This window comes from Armigeres subalbatus, chromosome 2 (assembly GCF_024139115.2).
Source record: "Armigeres subalbatus isolate Guangzhou_Male chromosome 2, GZ_Asu_2, whole genome shotgun sequence".
In the NCBI taxonomy this organism is placed as follows: Eukaryota; Metazoa; Arthropoda; class Insecta; order Diptera; family Culicidae; genus Armigeres; species Armigeres subalbatus.
In genome coordinates, this window is record NC_085140.1 from 414,878,572 (window position 1) to 414,898,347 (window position 19,776).

Genomic DNA, 19,776 nt, shown 5'->3' on the forward strand with positions numbered 1-19,776 from the left:
TGCCTCTTTACTGTATTTCTATTGGTTTTGAACTCATCAATGGCATCCTGAATAGACCACGAACTTGGCAGCATCGACAAAATCAATAATTTTTCTTTCCTTGTCGTGGCTGCATTCGAGAACCTTTCCTTCATATTTATAATTACCTCTCATCGTAGTCTGTATTTTCCACATCATCAGGTCCTAATTTGAAGAGGTTTCTTCGTACAGCTTCGTTTATTTCACGGTATTTTTTCTCCGGTAATAAACGTAGTCCATCTTACTCCATTTAATTGAGTCACTTTATCCCAGCTATGCGCCTCGTTAAAGCGTTCGATGTTGACCTTTGATACACTCATCTTCCGATTGATTTGTTGAAACAGATTTCGCTGATGGTACGGGTGGCAAGGCTCAGCACTTAATACTTCTGGTATCTGGCGATATCTGGCAATTCTCAGTTGCTGTCGTTTTCGAACTTCCTGCGCTCTGCTCAACCGATGATATACAGATTGCTCTTTGTCAACGTTTAGACGGCAGGACGCAAATGCGTAAATTTGTATTCAATGTGGACATTGGAGCATAACCAGTCGCTTTAGTTTATCTATGGTGCTTTCGGTGAGATTTCGTAACTCTTTTGAACACTTTTTCCATCAAACGGCCTACAACAGTTGAGAAAGCGGCTACTCATGTTGTTCGTAATATTTCAATAAACAAAATCACTTTTAAGTTTTTACTGACTAGTTTGCGTCATTTGCTTGACTGAAGAAAAAATTACTATAAGATCTTTAACAACCTTAGTAGTAGTAATTTTTTGCTTTTTCGTGAGCATTGTCATGGTATGTACCTATCATGCATTTGTTGTTGTTGAAGATACCTTTCTCCCGATCATAAAAGTTTATTCTCTAAGAGGTATATTTTTTGCAGGTAAACTATAGACGTACACGTGTATATAAATCTTGATTTTGCAGCTTTTGGCTTAAAAATAACATTTCTGATATGTTTCTATCAACGTTATTATCAACAGGTTTCAACACTTTATTAAAAGAATTTTTCACAGTCACGTGCAATGAAAAATTATGACACTATCAATACTTTTGATCACAACACTGGATCGTGTCTAAGTTTCTTATAGATGCTATGAATAATTAAATCAAAATATCATGAAAACAACTTGTTTAAATCACGTCCTTAATAATAAATCTGCATCAAACTGCAATTCGAAATAACTTACACAGAAAAAAAATTTTTTTACTAAATGTGAAAATTGTGAAATGTTTGAAATGTCATAACTTTTTTGTTTATTAGTTTACCATCACCAAATTTTATGGTAGATAGCTAATATAATGGACCGTTTTCCCTAAAAAATACGTTCGAAAAAGATAGGGTTTTGAGATATTTGAGTTTTTGTGACAAAATGATATTTTTAAAGGCAAAAAAATTTTTTTTACTGTGTACATTTTCTTAAGAATCACCATTTATTTAGTTGTTCTAACTTTGCTGAAAAAATCATAACAATCGAACATTCCGTTTTTGCTGTGCAGCTTTTTAAATATTTTTGAACCATTTTCACATAAACCCTTTTGAAAAGTTAGTCGTGACTCAATATGAAGATTTGATATCGAAAAATGACGATTTAGATGAAATTGAAAAACTGTGCAGAGTTTCAAATATTTTCGAAATGGTCGCTCAGGATCGACTGACATGCCCCCGTGGAATGCCTCAGGTACAACTTTGTTGTACGAGAAAGGCAAAACAGCAGACACAGGGTTAAGAGGGCACGGAAGCCAACCGATCCTTCATCACACTTTCCTCGCTGTCGTTGTTGAGAACCAGTTTGTCACTTGACACAGCAACACTGCTTTCAGAAAGCAAACGAATCGGAAAATTGGAGAGCTTGTTTCGAGAATGTGAACAAAAGTAGGGTGGATGGTCTAATATGATACATAGCGCGTTGATTTTCATTTGAGGGATAAATGCTGACAATCATGTTAAAAATCTTGAAAATTTCAAAAATATGAAAATCAATAGCTGAAAAAAGCAAAAGAAATATAATTCGTCGTGTAAAGTTTCAATTAACGCATATATTCAACTCGCAACCGAATCTGTGCTGACCTTTGTCGAGACTATGACAGCATCCTGACATGCTCTAGTTAACAGTTGATGGTCTTCTCCGTCTTGCATTTGTGAGCGACACATAGTAACGTTGAAGTCATCGAGCAACCGTTGCGGTGCTGGGAATTTGGTTTCATCAGTACTTGCTAAGCTGCGGAGGACGACGGAGGTCCTTCGTAGCTTAGTAGGGAAAGCACCTGTCTAGCGTACTGGGGTCGTGGGATCAAACCCCACCGAAGGGGCGGTTATCCTCCAATACCTTTTCCGAACTAAGTCTATCACATGCTGTGCATATGCATAATCGAGTTTCAGACACATAAAAAAATTCCCAAAGGGGGGACCAAAGGAAAAGTCGAAAATGGAATTTTTCTTTTTGATGTCAAATGGCTTATAAAAGAATAAAACGTTGCGATCTGATGTAACTTAAAAAAAAAATTGATGGAAATCGTTTTTTTCTCTTACAACATTTTGGGACATTTTTTTCAGATGATGATTTTTGTAATCCGATGGAAAATTGTTTTCGCCATAAGAAATTCAACATTCAACATTCAATTTTTTTCAAAAAATTAATTCTTAAAGTTTCATGCATTTTAAGTCTATTGGCGTCAAAAACCAAAAAAAAATATTTCTCCTTTGTGAGAAAACGAAAAGTTTTGATTAATTTTGAGCACCCATAAATCATGTCCGATTTAGCTTAAATTTTGCATAGGGTTCTTTCACAAATTACGTAACATTGGAGGGGGAGGGAGGGGGTCAAGCCGATCGTTACGGTCCATACAAAAAAATTAAACCTTCCATACAAAAAGTGTTGCGTGGGGGAGGGTGGGGGTCCAAAATCACCAAATTTAGCGTTACGTAATTTTAGAAAGAACCCATAGGCGGATATTTTTGGCTACGAAAACGTTTGCGTATCGTCCGGTGTTAAAATTCGATGAAAAAAAATTTAATTATCTGTCCCAAAAATGCTCTAAGCGAAAAAATCTTTTTTTTTTCCAATTTTTTTTAAGGTGACATCAGCTCTTGACGTTTCATGCATTTTTAAGTCATTTGGCATCAAAAACAAATTATCGACTTCTCCTTTGCCCCCCCCCCCACCCTATCGGAAAAATTTTCATGGGTAAAAATTTCAAAACTTTGATGAATTTTAGGCACTCCTGAATCATGTCCGATTGAGCAGAAATTTTGCAGGTCATATTTTGGGGTAATGAAACTTGTGAGCAATGTCGTTTTTTGAAATTCGATGACAATTTGTTTTCCCATACATTCCATTGCAATTGGCAGCCTACCGTATAAGAATATTCGGCAAGATGTTGTCAGATCCGTCCCGCCTTCCTGGGGTATCGCCAAGTCGGACAACAGTGGAATTTCGCAGATTACATCAGAAATGCTTTGAATCCGTAGGTTCTAGAAAAAGCAAATTAAAAAGCCAGTCGTTTTCATCGTCGATGGACATAGCAGTCACGTTCATCTGGAAACCTTTAACATGTGCTGGGACATAAGAGTTATCCTCATAGCTTTTTATCCAAATTTGACCAGGATTATGCAATCAGTCGATGTATCGGCGTTCAAGCCACTGGAACGGATTGCCAAAGGTGGCAGAGAGGTCCGTAAAGATAATCCTTTTCGTATGAATAACATTGCCGGATTTCGCAGTTGTTCTTCAAGACTGTTTGCGCCATTCTTTGAAATCGACAAGCATTAAGAACGGTTTCAGAGCTTCGGGTCTTTATCCTTAGGATTAAAATGCCATTGATTATTTGGCTTCATCCATTGGTACCATTGGTGCCATTGGTACTAGGCTTCATGCGCCGGAACGCTGCTGATTTTGATGACGTTTACTCCCTGAAAAGTCTGTATTGCTGCCTCGTGCGAAGCATACTCGAATATGTTGTGCAGGTGTGGGCGCCCTATCACGAAATCCAGATGACGCGAATCGAAAGGGTCCAACGCAGTTTTGTTCGTTTTGCCCTCAGGCGATTGCCGTGGGATAATCCTTTGAGGTTACCGCACTACGAAGAGCGATGCCAACTGATTCGACTCGAAACCCTTCGACAACGACGTGGTGATTTGCAGAGGGTTTTTGCATTTGACATTATAAACAACCACGAGGACTGCCCTGAGCTCTTGCAGCAAGTTAACTTTCATGTCCCAACCCGTCGCTTCCGCCAACGTCAGCTCTTCCAGTCTTCCACCCGCTGGAACGTTGCTTCAACCTCCTCAACGACATTGATTGGTTTGATTTTAATTGTAGCAGAACGATATTCAAAACTAGATTAAGGCAAATTTTAAGTTACAATATAATTTTTAAACCAGTCTATACAGTTAACACTGAGGATGAAGATAAATAAATAAAATAAAATAAAAATATTCTAGAACATGGAAGCAAGGATGTGATCGATCATTTAGTAATTCGCGTTCGATCATTTAGCAGTTTGTCAATAACTCATTCCAAAAGCTGAATTTCAAAATGTGTTGTATGGTGGACTTCTAGTGCGAAGGTTTTTCTGCAACTCTTCCTTATGGTATTGTTGTTAGTTATAGTTAAAGTAGCTTAGACTAAATGATAACAAAACTCCAATCATTTAGTTTAAGTTACTGCAACTAGCGCAACTAGAGTTGTAGAAAATCCTTCGCACTAGAAGTCCACCATACAACCCGTTTTGAAATTCAGCTTCTGGAATGAATTATTGACAAACTACTAAATGATCGAACGCAAATTACTTAATGATCGATAACATCCTTGCATGGAAGTAAACGGGAATACAAATCAAAACGGTATCATGTTTTGACATCGGATGAGTTCACTGAGGAGTTTTCAATAAAAGAGCAAGAGAAACAAATGTCTAGAGCAAGGTTTGCAGAAATCGCTCTCAATAGATAACGAACAACGATAAAAGAGAGGCAAAAACTGTTCCGAATCATAACAAGCCATGATAACAAATTTATCAAACTTGTATACAAGTGCGAAAAAACAGAATCGGATAGGCAGTTCCGAACAAAGTTAAGGTGAAGGTGGGTTGAGTACCAAAACAAAGCTTTAAAAGTATTGGTACAATAAAAACTGTTATATACTGTAGTAGTATTGGTATCGTATTTATAAAAAAAAACAAAGAATATTAGTAGGGTGGTTCAAAAAACGACCCAGCACCACCACGCTCACTCGATTCCGTCCCATGCTCCGAGTGTCCTCCAAAAACAGATTTGAACAAAAACTGGTAGAGCGCAAGCCAGTTCAAGTTTGTATGAAAACTAGAATGGGAAACTAAACCTTTTATTACACTGGCTACAGTGCCTCCCCTCCAAACGCTGGCGAAAAAAAAACCCACATAGCTGAAAGCAACATTCCTGAGACTTCACTGAACGAAAACTGCACCGCAGGAAAGATCCATTGATTACGTAACGCAAAAATAGCATTTTGTACCCCACTCATCCCCACGTCACACTTTTTGTATGAAGCATTTGCCCCTTGCGCGATTGTGTAGACTAGAATAGACTAGAAGTATCTGCCCCTCTTGAAATAGATATCACAGACAAATTCTGGGTATTTTGTTGAATTGCACGTTTCACTGATGCCTTATGAGAAGCCTAATTATCATGCTAAAGATTCGCAACCTCGCTTAAAATTGACTCCCAACTATTGAAACGACAATTCTATATGGACTGTCTATGGAGCTGAAGCTCTTGAATATTTCATCCAGTCATATGGTCTCCCCCCTCGCCATCGCCCAATGATGGAGTGCTAGAACCAGAATAATGTTAAATTCAACCTCCCCATATCAACTGTCATACAAACCTGAAACGACCTGTACACGGTAAGCCTCTAATCAAACCAGCCCAAACCATCGGATAACACCCAAATTATAAATCATAATCGACTGAGTGTGGCAGAGCAAAATTTTTTTTTTGAGCCACCCTGTTTATTAGTTTGCTGCTGCCGGTGCCGTTGTTTACATTCGCTCCGCGTTCAGTTTTTATTCGTTTTTTTCGGGCAAAAATAGCAGTTTATATTAAGTTTTCGGTTTAAACAAGTGACTGATTTCGAAAATTGATGTTTAATTTGCATTCCATCAACATTTCTTGGTGTTCATGTGCGGAGAAGTGAGTAAAAACTTAATATTTTCAGTGCCCTTTGAGAAGAAGTGAAGTGCAGTGATAAACCCACCAAATCGCGAACGGCTAATAAATTGGCACGAAACTGCTAATTTATGATATTTTTCGAGCCGAAATATATAGGACTCTTTTTATAAACATGTTCATTATCAAGGGAAGTGCATAAATATGCTGTGAAGAGGTTAGTAATTTGAATATTAAACTTTTGTTAGATGCTGTTCGAAGCATTCGAATGCTGGTGGGAGAGGGGTGCGGGAGGTGTGGGGTTGACCCGTGGAAGGTCCGGTGCCATATTGACTGCCATCGTGGTACTCTTCCAACTATGTCCTTAAAACAAGTTAGAAACGCATCATCAGAGCCAGTGCTTCCCGCATGTGGAGCTTTCTAAAAGAAATTTATCATGGGGTATAGCATTCCGAATCAGTTCTCTATCATGACAGCTTGCGGTATGCTACATATCGTATATGTATACAGAGATGATAAGTGAGAGACTTGTTTTTTCTCTTTAGGATTCAATCCCTGCAGGGACCATGGTCTAGAGGAAGAGAAGGAAAACAGGAAAAAGTTGCGAGAAGAGCGTAAGATAGAAAACGAACTTAAAAAAAAAGCAGCAAGAAGAGAAGAAAGCTTTGAAGAAGAAGAAAGCTGTGATTTTTAAGAAAAAAATAAACATTGAGCAATATTCAAAGTATAAATTTGAATGAGCTTTTATTTCCTGGAACTTAATTATTTGCTCAATAAATTAATTGAACAAACAATTTCTGTTTTTTTTTTTTCATTCAATCATACATAGTGAGTATTATAGTATGTATGTGTGGATTAATAGCTGATGTTCTGGTTCCAACTATGGGCCAATATTTGATAGGGGAGGGGGTAGGTTCGAAATTAGGTTCTAATTAAGGAATTACCAAATTCGCATGCTAACATATTTCTCATTTTTTATGTTTTTCTTTATTGCAATGTACAAAAGAAGTATTATCAGAAAATAAAAACTGAACTATTCAATAAGTTCAATAAAAAAATATGATTTATAACCTGGTTTCCAATATTTACACCTGGGTTCGCTACTCTAATCAGAACGATAAGTTGTGTTTTGCCCGCCGTTTCGGGCTTTTGTTTTGACCTTTTTCAATGGTGAAAATGTCTGTCTATTACCAAGGATGTTATCAATTATTTAGTAATCTGCCTTCGATCATTTAGTAGTTTGTCAATAACTCATTCCAGAGGCTATCTACAACTCTGCCTAACAGTTCGTTGTTTGAATTTCATCAATAACGGAGCTATAGCGCTAGTAGCTAGTAGTAAATGATTGCATATTTATTATCATTTAGTATAAGTATAGCAACTAACACCGTAACTCAGGAGCTAAATTTTTTAATAGTGGAATTCGAACATCGACCTGTTAAAGGGAGTTGTTGAAAAACCTTCGCACTGAGAGTCCACCATACAATACATTTTGAAATTAGGCCTCTGAAATGAGTTATTGACAAACTACTAAATGATCGAAAACAGATTACTAAATGATCGATAACATCCTTGTTTATTACTTTTAAAAAGGCCAAAATAAAAGGCCTAAACTCATCGCTTTGATAACGTTATTATATGTTAACGTACCAAAGAAGCTACAATGTAACCAATCAACAACCGAGACTGTCTTCCGAGTTAGCGTGCTTTTTACCGTTGCAAAACTTGCCAAGTTAAAAAAGAGCAATTACCAACGATTTGCATTCCGTGCCTACATCAACTGCATTTGAAAAGCATGACGATGTCTGCATTTCAATATCAAGACGATATGGAAGCAGCAAGAATCAATCACATCCCTCCAATCTTTTGCAAGGCATGTCAATCGGTCTGCTTTAATTTAAAAAAATAGTTAGTGAAAGCTGTATGGATTTTGATTGTTTGAATTGAAAGGGTCGTTTGGCCGTTTGGCCGAAAACCATTCGACCGAAAGCCACCAGCGATATACCATTTGGCCGAACAGACCATTAAGCCGAAAGTCATTTTTCCGATAGGGTAGTTTGGCCGAAAGGGTAATTTGGCCAAATGGTCATTTGGCCGAAAGGGTCATTAGGTCGAAAGAGTCTTTTGGCCGAATATGACATTTGGCCGAATAAGACATTTGGCCAAATAAGTCATTTGGCCGAATAGGTCATTTGAAAAGTGAGAAATTAGGAGTAAGAAGAGAGACGTCTCAATTCTCATTCCTCATTTCTCACTTCTCACTGTAAAAAATGAGGAGCGCGAAGTGAGTAGTGAGACGTCTCACTACTCACTTCGCGCTTCTCACTTTTTACAGCGAGAAGTGATAAATGACGAGTGAAAAGTGAGACGTCGCACTTCTCACTCCTCATTCTTACTTATCACTGTAAAAAATGATGAGCGCGAAATGAGTAGTGAGACGTCTTACTAAACACTTCGCACTACTAATTTTTCACAGCGAAAAGTGAGAAATTAGGAACGAGAAGTAAGACGTCTCACTTCTAAATCCTCATTTCTCACTTCTCACTGTAAAAAGTGAATACTGCGAAGTGAGTAGTGAGACGTCTCACCACCCACTTCGCACTACTCACTTTTCACAGTGAGAAGTGAGAAATGAGGAGTGAGAAGTGAGAAGTCTAAATTCTCATTCCTCATTCCTCACTTCTCGCTGTCAAAAGTGAGAAGTGCGAAGTGAGTAGTGAGACGTCTTAATATCCTTCGCGTTCCTCTTTTTTACAGTGAGAAGTGAGAAATGAGGAGTGAGAATTGAGACGTCTCTCTTCTTATTCCTAATTTCGAACTGTCGAAACGACCTATTCGGCCAAATGACCCTTTCGGCCGAACGACTTTTTCGGCCAAATGACCCTTTCGGTCAAATGAATCTTTCGGCCAAATGAATCTTTCGGCCAATCGACCCTTTCGGCCAAACGACCCTTTCGGCCAAATGGGTTTCGGCCTCATGGTTTGTTCGGTCTAGTGGCATTCAGCCAAATGGCTTTCGGCCGAATGGGTTTCGGGCGAATGGGTTTCGGCCAAACGACCCTTTCCCATCAGAAAATGGTTTAAATCATATATAGATGATGGAATCTCTTGTACTGTGCCTTTTCTCAAAGGTGACAGCTTATGGCTACAATTATTTCTACTTATGACTAATTTGTTCATAAATATTTGAACCGTTGCGTTCTGCATTGATTTATTTTTCCGCAGAGTTAGCTTTTTTAGACCACTTCTCCCTACCAAACACGATGCCTCACAATTGCCCCGGGGGTTGCACCTCCGCCCGCACTGTGACACTTCAGTTGGATCTTGGTGGCATATGCAATGTAGCTAGAAGCTTTCGTGACCACCCTGAATGATCGCCGTGTCTCTCAACTGGTTCTCTGTAACGAAGGAGAAGCGCACATTGACAGTCAGCACATATGTGCAATCTGCATTCGGTTTACCACAGGATGAGCTTTTACAAGATTCGAGCAGCAGCGTACAGAAGTGGTAACTCCCAGCAACCATGTGGCGAGGACATGAGAGAACTGTTTGTGGTTAGAGTTATGATGCCTTTTGATAACTGGAAACAGCTGGGAGAATCCCCGATGTAGTCACCATGACTGCGATGGGATGGGATGCTGGGGAGCAAAATTTGCCAAAATGTAGCCGTAAACTATTATCCTTAGTGAGATTAGGGAGATAATTAATAGCGATGCACTCCAACGTTCCTGCACCTCCAACAGTATTCATGTACGTACTGGTTGATGTAGAAGCTGGGTAGATGCACGTTTATGGAAATAACGCAATAATCTTGAGCGCTAATCACTAAAGCTATATACAAAAATGTGTTTACTGAAGCATCGATTCAAATGGAAATCTCTCATGAGTTAATACATCAATTGAATTTAAAAATCAGTTGTGCCTCTTGGCATAATAAATGTGTACAACAATTTCTCTATGGTGAAAATTTTTTTTTTGTTTGCATAAACCAAAAAGAAAAGGGAGTTGATGAGGGTAAATTGTCGTGATAAAAAAATGGTTAAGTAATTACTTGGTGGTCAGCAGTGGTTCAATCAGCAAAAGTGCAAAAGTGAACCAGAAATGGTACGGATCATTGTTATATTTTTCTTGTCTTTTTAATTCGAGTCTGCGTTGTGAAATGCGCACTCTGTGTTGTGAAATGTTGAAGCACCAAATGGTGCTAGAATTGTTCGTTAGATTGTAAAATTTAGGTTGGAAAGTATTTTTTCTTTTTCAAAACAAAATGAAGCATTTCAAGAAGCTTGACCTACAAACAAACTGCACGGCTACAAAGCAATGCCGTTCCCCTTATTGCTGGTTAGACACCTTTTCGTGGAGCATTACGGAGTAAGATCTACCACACTGTGCTCTAGTACTAACTATTCTTGTTAAGGTGATTATACAATCAAGCCAAGTGGTGAATTTCAAATTCACCACACGGTTTTCTACTCATAATATCAAAAGATAAAATCTAGCGTAGTTCGTACAATGCTGAAATTAAAGTCGATTGTTTAGCATAAGTAAACAAACGATCTACGGATGTTTCATCCCCATGGGCGTTGTGGTTTTCTCAATTCGTGCTCTTGAAAAATCACTAGAAAAAGCACGTGGTTTCCAAGATGGCCGATTTGTGGCTTTGTTGTATAACCACCTTAATACTTATGAGTGATGGTCGGAAGAGTATGAAACGGCTATAATTTGCTTTTAGATGACCCACCTTTTGTACCTTTTGGATGTAGTCAATGGAGTAAATTATAAAAACGTAACTCAATTTTAGGCTGGTTTCGAAGCCGACGACATGAATTTCCAAGCTCCAGAACGCTCAATAATTAGGAAAGAAGCGGATACAAATTTGGTGGATCTGCTGAACCCTCTAACTGATTAGAGCTCTGTGTAAAAGTGGGATTCCGATATGCTAAACGCAATGAAATTAGATCTCTGTACAAAAAAAGAATTGGGAACTCATAAAAGAAGCAAAATTATGTTTGAATTTCAGTACTACCGATGCATGGTCAAAATCAGTATTATTATTTTTATGTTGAAGCCGAAACTGATTGAGGGGAGTGCCTTTGAGAGTTGCCACCCCTGAAAGGGTATAAATGCGGTACCTCAATCTAAAGATGCCTCAAGTTTGAGAAATATTTAAGTCAAAAACGACTACTTCATTTCTTCTCAGTAGAAATGGAGCAGAAAGAAATGCACTAACACTGGTATGCTACAAAAGTTCAAGCAATAGACGCAGTAGCAATGCCGTACTAGAGATGGCTATTTCTATGGCCAATTCGATTTAGGAGAGTTAATAGTCGTCAAGAGATAGGATAGTGTCTGGAAACTATATTAGTAGGAATATTAAGAACATTCTTTATTTCAGATACAATAATAATAAATTTATACTCTTCATGTACAGAAATCATAACAAATATAATTCGAAACTTCCGCAGGGAATAACTATTGAACAATACTCGGAAGCTATGAAGCTATGTTTTTTTTTTTCATTCGGCTTCAGTCTTTTTCCAATATGCTATCTAGTATCCATAATGCCAAAACATTCCGATATTCTTGTACCTCCTCGAGCATACTCGAACGAATGTTCTAGAGATCGAATCGAAAGCCGTAATGCCAAACATGCTCGACTCGATAGGAATTCGTTCGAAACCGAGATGCGCAATTCCATACCCCAGATTTCTGTTTGCTTCGAGAGCAGAACAGGCTTGCCTTATAATCTTGAAAATACGGCGTTCTGTTTCTAGTAGGTTAAAGAAGTTATGCACTGCAAAGCAACGTCATTTGGAATCGTTTGGCCGAAACCCGTTTGACCGAAAGGGTTATTTGGCCGAAATGGTCATTTGGCCAAAAGGGTCATTTGGCCGAATATGAAATTTTTCCAAATAGGACATTTCAAAGAATAGATAATTTGAAAAGTAACAAATGAGGAGTGACTACTCACTCCTAATTTCTAGCTTCTCACTGTGAAAAGTAAGAAGCGCGAAGTCAGTAGTGAGATGTCTCACTACTCAATTCGTGCTTCTAACTTTTTACAGTAAGAAGTTAAAATATGGGGGGTGAGAAGTGAGTCATCTCTCTTCTCACTCCTCATTCCTCACTTTTCGCTGTGAAAAGTAAAAAGCGCGAAGTGAGTTGCGAGACGTTTCACTACTCACTTTTTACTTTTTACTTTTTACTTTTTACAGTGAGATGTGAGAAATGAGCAGTTTGAAGTGTGACGTCTCACTTCTCACTCCTCATTTTTCCTTTCTCTCTGAAATAGGTGAGAAGTGCGAAATGAGTAGTGAGACGTCTCACTACCTATTTCGCACTACTCACTTTTTACAGTAAGAAGTGAGAAATAAGGAAGGAGAAGTGAGGCGTCAACAAAAAAGTAACGCAAATTGGTCATTGTGTCTATGAGTTGAATTGCTACGAAAAAATCTGAACTCATTTTCATTTATTTATGGGTAGATTTGAATGAACTATGTCTCTTAAACTAATTTAAATGCATTTCGTGACAAACCATTGATGCTTCATTGACAATTTGTTGCAGCATCCGTGTAGTACAGAGATGCACTTTGATAGCTAAATTTCATCTCAAACAGTCTGTATTTGTTTCCCTGCCTGTTCAACATCGCCATATATGTATGCACAAAGGCGCTCAGATTACTTCCCAGGATCACCCAACTCAGTTTTGTTTTCATTATGCATTCTGCTCGAGCACATCCCCGTTACTCAGTGGGTAGCTATAATGAGGGTTAATGATATAATGTGATGCTGCTAGTATGCAGTGACCTTCCACTACTCAACATGTCGAGGACACCCTTTCGTGAAGGTGGCGGCTCTCTATTCATTCGAAGGAGAAATTCAAACGTACAGCACCATCTCAGCTTACGGCTGTGGTAATTTCCATGATTCCTAATTGACTCTACCAAACAATGCTCCATCATATCCTTCGGTATCCGTTGGTATAGCAGCCAGAGGAATTAATTACATTGAACGATGGATATATTTCCACGAAACATTCGATCCAAATAACGTTTGTCTGCCACAAATTCATTAACTAATACATGTTCCGATGTCTATTATGATCATGGACAACAGACCTCACAAAGATTAGGTATAGACATTTACTAGAGGCGCCAGCCATCAGATTTGATATGAAGTCACTGGGGGCAAGAACAATATATCGTTTGAACGCTATTAGGTTACTGTATTTCGTGTTACCCCACCTATGAATGTATTGCTGGATGATTTAGTGAAAAATAAAACTATCGCTCTACCATTCCAGGTTGCCCCGAACATTTTCGAGTTTATCAAATCCCCGGTGAACATCATCGATCTGGCGGCGACGCTTAGCTTCTACACCGATGTGTGCCAACGGATGGGCGAGCAGACCGGCCTACTGGAGGCGTTCTCCATCGTCCGAATCCTGCGATTGTTCAAGCTGACCCGGCACTCGCCCGGTCTCCGGATTCTGATTCACACCTTCAAAGCATCGGCCCGGGAGCTAACCTTGTTGGTGTTTTTTCTCGTGCTCGGCATCGTCGTGTTTGCCAGTTTGGTGTACTACGCGGAAAAGCTACAGGTGAGTGAGCGATGATGTGGCGCGTGGCTGCTGACTGATTTAATGATTTACTCAAACAGAAAACCATTATTGATTAATCACGCCCCTTTGAATTAGATGACCCTGCTTCTAGGAATTTGCTATGGACAATTGATAGCGTTGGTTCGCCTCAAGCACGTGGTATTCGCGTTTTTTTAAATTTTGGGCAAACTTCATTTAAGACATTTTGTTATTTGAAATCTTCTTATCCTATGGATCTACATCCAACTGGATCTTGGCCTGCTTTTCAACTTAGTATTCGACTAGAATTTCCTCAGTTATTCATTGAAAGCATTTCTGTGCCCGCCATTGCATGGGTATGTATCTTGTGTGGCACGCAGAATGGATACACTATGTGCTGTGCGTTGCTTCCGTATCGAGTGGTGTGCCCCCGAAAACGCGAGCACTTTGAAACTTGGATTCCGTCAGGAGTGACCTTAACAGGAGAAACACATAATTCTTGTTTATCTTCATCCTTCTGTATATTAGTTCTGTTTTAATTATCTCGTGTTTATCAATCCTACTTAATTTTATCCTTCTTTTACCGTCAGTTGTATCAATGCGCTCTTTGCTTTCTTTCTCTTCTATTCACTTTTCATCTATCCTTTTCATTATGCGTTTTCATTCAAATGTTTTACATTTCCATTTTATTCTACATTTAGTTCAATCTTGCCTATTCCAATTTATTCAATTTTTCTACGTTAGAAAGTGTCATGTTGCAGACAAAATTAAAACACAAATGTGAACCCCACACTGTGGTGCCTCTTTTTCTTTGACGTGCTATTTTCGCCATCTTTTCACGGCCAGGCAGGAATGATTGAAGAGGGCCCTTATTTCCGGCTGCGCCCAAAATTCATTCCGGTTGAGTGATCTTACGGAGCTTTTATCGTTGTCCTTCCTCGATTCGGTCCACCGAAGGTCAAGCGGCTTGAAGGCTGGTTGATGTTTACTGCTTTTTTTTTTCTTCTGTTTCGCTGTCCCATCGCAAGCTGTGCTCTCGAACATGTCTGCCAATATTACACCACCGCAAACAAAAAATAATAGGCTGGGAGTGTTTTCTTCTAAATTAATTACATTTCTTGGAAGTCGCTCTTGTGATGGTTATAATAATTCGAATAAAAGATGATAATAAATATATCTCTTATAAGATAATAATATGTTGATTGAGATTTGCAGTCAACTATGTAACAGTCAACTAGGCAAAAAATGAAGTCATCGTAATCGGTCAATTGGAATTGTGGCAATTATCTGATTCTAAAGCCTGCTTTTTAAATCCAGTTTCAAGTGTTACAAGTGTTAGGGTTTGAAGTTCTATCAGTTGACACAAGCAAGCATGTTTCATTTCACTCAACCATGAATAATAGACGGACATGTTCATTTTGTCAGCATTGATTATCACACCCATGCTCTTTCTGATAAAAAGATAATTATGTGTGAAGGCAAATTAAAACGAAAATATCAATCCAGATGTCATAATCGGTCAGTTAACATATGCATTAATAAACGAATTAATTGTTCATGTAATAATCCAATGCACTTATTTTAATTGATATTATCTCGCTGACTCAAACTGATGATTAAATCCGTTTGTTTCATTTCCCTCACTTATAAATTTTTGATGCCTTTCAAGTGCTACTTGTTGACTGTCGCCTGATCGAACTTTTTTTTGCTATTTTCACTCCAAAAATAAACTTTTTTATATAGAAAGCCCGGAGATCCATAAGGTTTATATACCAATTAACTCAGCTCGTTGAATTGAGGTGATGTTTGCCTGGGTTTGTATAATATGCATATGCATTATATGCATATGAGCGCAAAAAGAATTCACTCGTTTTTTAGGCACTTATTCTTGACAGATTTGCTCGCAATAAGAAGCATTCGACGTGTAATCGGGACCCATTGTTTCCTATTGAATATTGGCCAGATCGATCTGGAGTTATGACCGAAACAACTATCTAACTCTGTCCTTACCTATTTATATATGACCAAAGCGATATAATAACTATTTATAGCAATTAAAGACACCAGGTGCATGGATTCTCCTTAGACTGTCCTGTTGTACCGTATGGAACTTGTTCTAAACTCTTTGGAGTTTAACTGCAAGCTTATTATTTCGTGATAGCACCGACTGGAACTGTGTTGCGTCGATGTAAATCTTCCATCTGATAGTTAGACTCTAGTATACTGTCAGGACATACAGGTTTCATTAGAGCTTCGGATTGTGGACGGTGATGATGTCATCTGCGAACAAAGACAGTGTACCGCCTTTAAAGCGTTCTGGCCAAAAAAGTATACTGCTTAAGGAGACGCCTATGATGCTCGCCGTCGAATAGTTTTTGAAAAACTATCTAAAACTAGTTTAGTACTTTCAGTTCAGTTCCACTACGTTTTGTTATCTTTGCAGATACGTACTCGATCAACTGTGAGACCGTCTTCAGTGTCTCATACATACTTGACTCGACTATCTATAAGTCGAGTAAAGTACGAGATACTGAAAACGGCCTCACAAAAGAGGTCGAAATAAGTATCTGCAAGGATAGCAAAACGTAGTGGAATTAACAAGTACTAAACTCGTCTTAGACAGTTGAAGACATTCCACTAAAAAAAGCTCAAAAAAAATTTCTCAATTTTTGAAACATTTCACTTTATTCCTTGGGATGGGTGGAGGGTCGGTTTCAATTTCAAACACCTGATGTCATGTCAGGACCAAATACTATTAGCACGAATAGACCAGACGTCTGACAAGACTACACCTTCGAAAAGAATGAATCATTGGCCTAAATAGGAGGCGATTCCCCAGTTTCGAACACATAAGCCATTTTAGGAACAACTCTCGCTTAACTTTTCAAAAGGTCCTAAGTAACATTTTTTTCATGAATTAATTTGAATACAGCAATGAATAGCTTTCATGTTGTTATGTTGATTGCGCTATTCAAATTAATTCATGAAAAAAATGTTACTTAGGACCTGTTACTTAGGACCTCTCTAATTATCCGGATTATGTTAACTTTTATACCATATACACAAAATATGATCGTTGATGATTCATACAAACTATATTACAAACTATTCATGCGAACTATATTCAAGCAAAGCTCTTGAAATTGAAAAGTTTTTTTTTTGAGAAAATGTGTTTTTACTGGGGGTGTTCTGGATTCGTGTAACCTCCGGCGCAAAATGATGCACACAACTTTCCAGTACACTGAAACTACTGTATGTTTACTTTTGTCTAGAGGTTGAAGCTTGTGTTTAAACAAAATTACACGTGAGTCATATAGATTTTGACTGTCTCACTTTTTGCCTTGCTCGTACACTAAATTTATGTAAATGCTATGAGATCACAATAAAAATCAACCTTTGATATGTGGCCAATAAGCCCATAGTATAAAGCAACACGATGAACTGAGCTGATTGTGTTTTTTTTTTCTTCCTAAGCAATGGAAGGGGAAACTGCTCAACAGACATCCTGGGTTGGCCAGGAAGTGCGGGGTTAGGGATCACCGAGGGAGGCAGGACTACATCCTCGACCCGCTAAATCGTTTCCATTGCCGTCAAGTCCATAGTCCCTTCGGTACAACCAGAAAGTAATGCTTCAAAGGGGGGCCAGTGCACAACGCACCCTCGAGGTTAGCTTCGTGTCATTGCAGCACCTAACATTGTAGCAAGAACGCCATATTTATTTATTTATTTATTTATTTCAATGTTTAGTTTATCTTTGTAAATATATTTATTTTGTTATTTATTTAAATTATAAAACTTTGCATGTCCGGTTGCGTCTTTCAAAATAAATCTTTGTATTGGGTCACCGCAAGAATAGTCTAGAAGAAGTACTCCATTGAGTTACCTACGCTAAGAATTGAGTCTTATGAGTTCCCTACAGTCAGCTACCAAAGAAACACATGGGGTTTAGCCAGCATATAGCGCATCATGACGCCAAAAATAGCGCGTGGCTTGCGGCCAACGACCCGCAAGCCGGTCTTTTGAAGTTGCGTTAACCTTTGGCTTGTCCGGCATTCCACGCTTGGCACGATTCTTAGCGAGCAAGCTTACTGGCTAATTTGAATCGTCTGTGGGAATGAGATGCACGATTTTGGGGGATTTCGTAGATAAATTATTTTGATGCTCGGGTTCGCAAATTTCAACTTCGTTGAATTTCGCGAACTCTGGAGACAAAGTCTAAAATTTCGCGGTATCTGAGGATTTTCCCAACCCGGAATCGTGCACTTTGTTCCGTTCCGTGGAAGAGGCAAAAGCGGTCAATTTTGTTCCGTGCCGTAGTGTGTTTCAAAAGTCGAGCATAATTAATAGACGCTCAATTAGTAAGATTCCGTGTGAATTGTGTGTGCGTAGATCCGTGTTAAGAAAGGTTCGTGGCAGCATTGGTTAAGCCGACACACTACACCCGTGATAGAGACCGTTTTTGACCCCACGCATCGGCTGCAAAGATTCCCGGGGTACACTTGGCCGGAGAAGGTTGCGAACACCCAAAATCGCACCTTTGGCAGGCGAAGCCAAACCACCGCAAAACAGCATCCAATCAATTTCCAACCTCCAACCGCATAGCAACAGATCACCGTTGTCGTCGTCGTCATCGTCTAGCAAGTGCCGACGGCGCCTCAACACTTTGCTTTGCGCGCCAGGACGGCGCTTGTACCGCGCCCACGCGTAAGCCCGTGCACCGTATGAGGGAGTGAGAGACCAGCAACATCGACGCAATTAGCCGTCCGTCGGCGTGAGTTCCGGCCCGGAGTAGTGCTAAAGCAGCTCCGGCCCATCCGTAGGTCCCCCCCATCAAATGACTAGCTAGTACAGAGTGAGTAAAATGCATGCATAATTGTTTGTGTCGTCCATGGCCATGTGACTCAGTTAGAGGCACAACAATTTGTTTTCGTGAGTCGTCAGTAGCTCATCGCATGTGAGAAGGTGAGAGTGGGAGATTACCGGAGAAGTTTGTCGGAGTAAGCAGATGCCGGAGATACCGCTGGCGAAGAGAAATAGCGAAGAAGAGGTGTAAAGAGAGTGTACGCACGTAGAGAGTAGAGATTAGGGAATTGCACGCACACTATAAAGCGAGTTAGAGGGAAACCAGAGGGAATGCTAGGCCTAGGCAAATGCAAGGAATAAAGAAAGTGCATTAAAATCCATGTAATCTTGATTGGGAGCTTCATGTATGGGAGGAATCAGAGCCGAAATAAAAATCTAAAGTTAAAGCGTTAGACTGGTTCAAATGACAATGCGTGCAGTTTGAATGTATTTAGTTGATGTCCTTTAAAGATTTTATGTCGCTTCGTGGTCGAGTTTAGTTCTTTGTTGTTGTTGTATTTACTGGGTAGTCACCCGATTTGACTTTTGACCGGTTTCCAATCTTGGACGGGGTGAAATAGGAACTTTTTGGGTTGGTCCGATGAGGAAAACCCCGCCTGAATGACTTTGTTTCCGGGCCGGAAATCGGAGGAATTTATTCAGGAAATCTCTTGGGATTAGTTGTGTCCGCTCGGAAACGAGAAGTACGACGGACGCATTTAGGTTAGCCAGTCAGCTTTCTCTTTAAGAAAAGTGACCCTTCCCCTAAGAAGGTCTCAAGCCGGGCAACGAAAACTTGTTGGGCGGTCTCCTTCCAGGAGTGGCGCATAAGCCGCCCAATTTTAAACCGGAAACGCGACTGGCCGACCCGTTATAACATCGTATCTCGCTTTTTTAGAAGAACACCATGGTATCGTGCCAGCGCGTTGCCGGCTTTCCAGGTGGCCTTACCACGCCCTATGTCCTCGGAAGGTGGGAAGGGTCGACTTCGCGCCTGCTTCCCTCTGCACGACTGGTATCAAGAATGATGATGCCGCGTGCACCCCAAATTGACCTTTCTGCGATAGGGCCTATTCGCCAGCACACATAGGGACTTGCCGAAGCGGTGCCTACGCCTGCCCCAGCCTTGACGAGGACCCCTTTCCGTCCTCGGGCTCGGAACCCGCCCGGTTGATCGACGCCGCGAAAGCGAC

The 19,776-nt window shown here is 39.6% G+C and overlaps 1 protein-coding gene across 5 annotated transcripts in view; it reads left to right on the forward strand.

Annotated features, from left to right (window-relative positions):
• The window catches only part of LOC134213389 (potassium voltage-gated channel protein Shaw-like), a 356,566-nt gene that overhangs the window by 261,381 nt on the left and 75,409 nt on the right, over positions 1 to 19,776 (forward strand). For all 5 annotated transcript variants that reach the window (XM_062692404.1, XM_062692405.1, XM_062692406.1 and 2 more), the window contains one exon: positions 13,466 to 13,762. In XM_062692404.1, the coding sequence (XP_062548388.1) occupies positions 13,466 to 13,762 (297 nt within the window). The remainder of the gene's footprint in view (positions 1 to 13,465; positions 13,763 to 19,776) is intronic.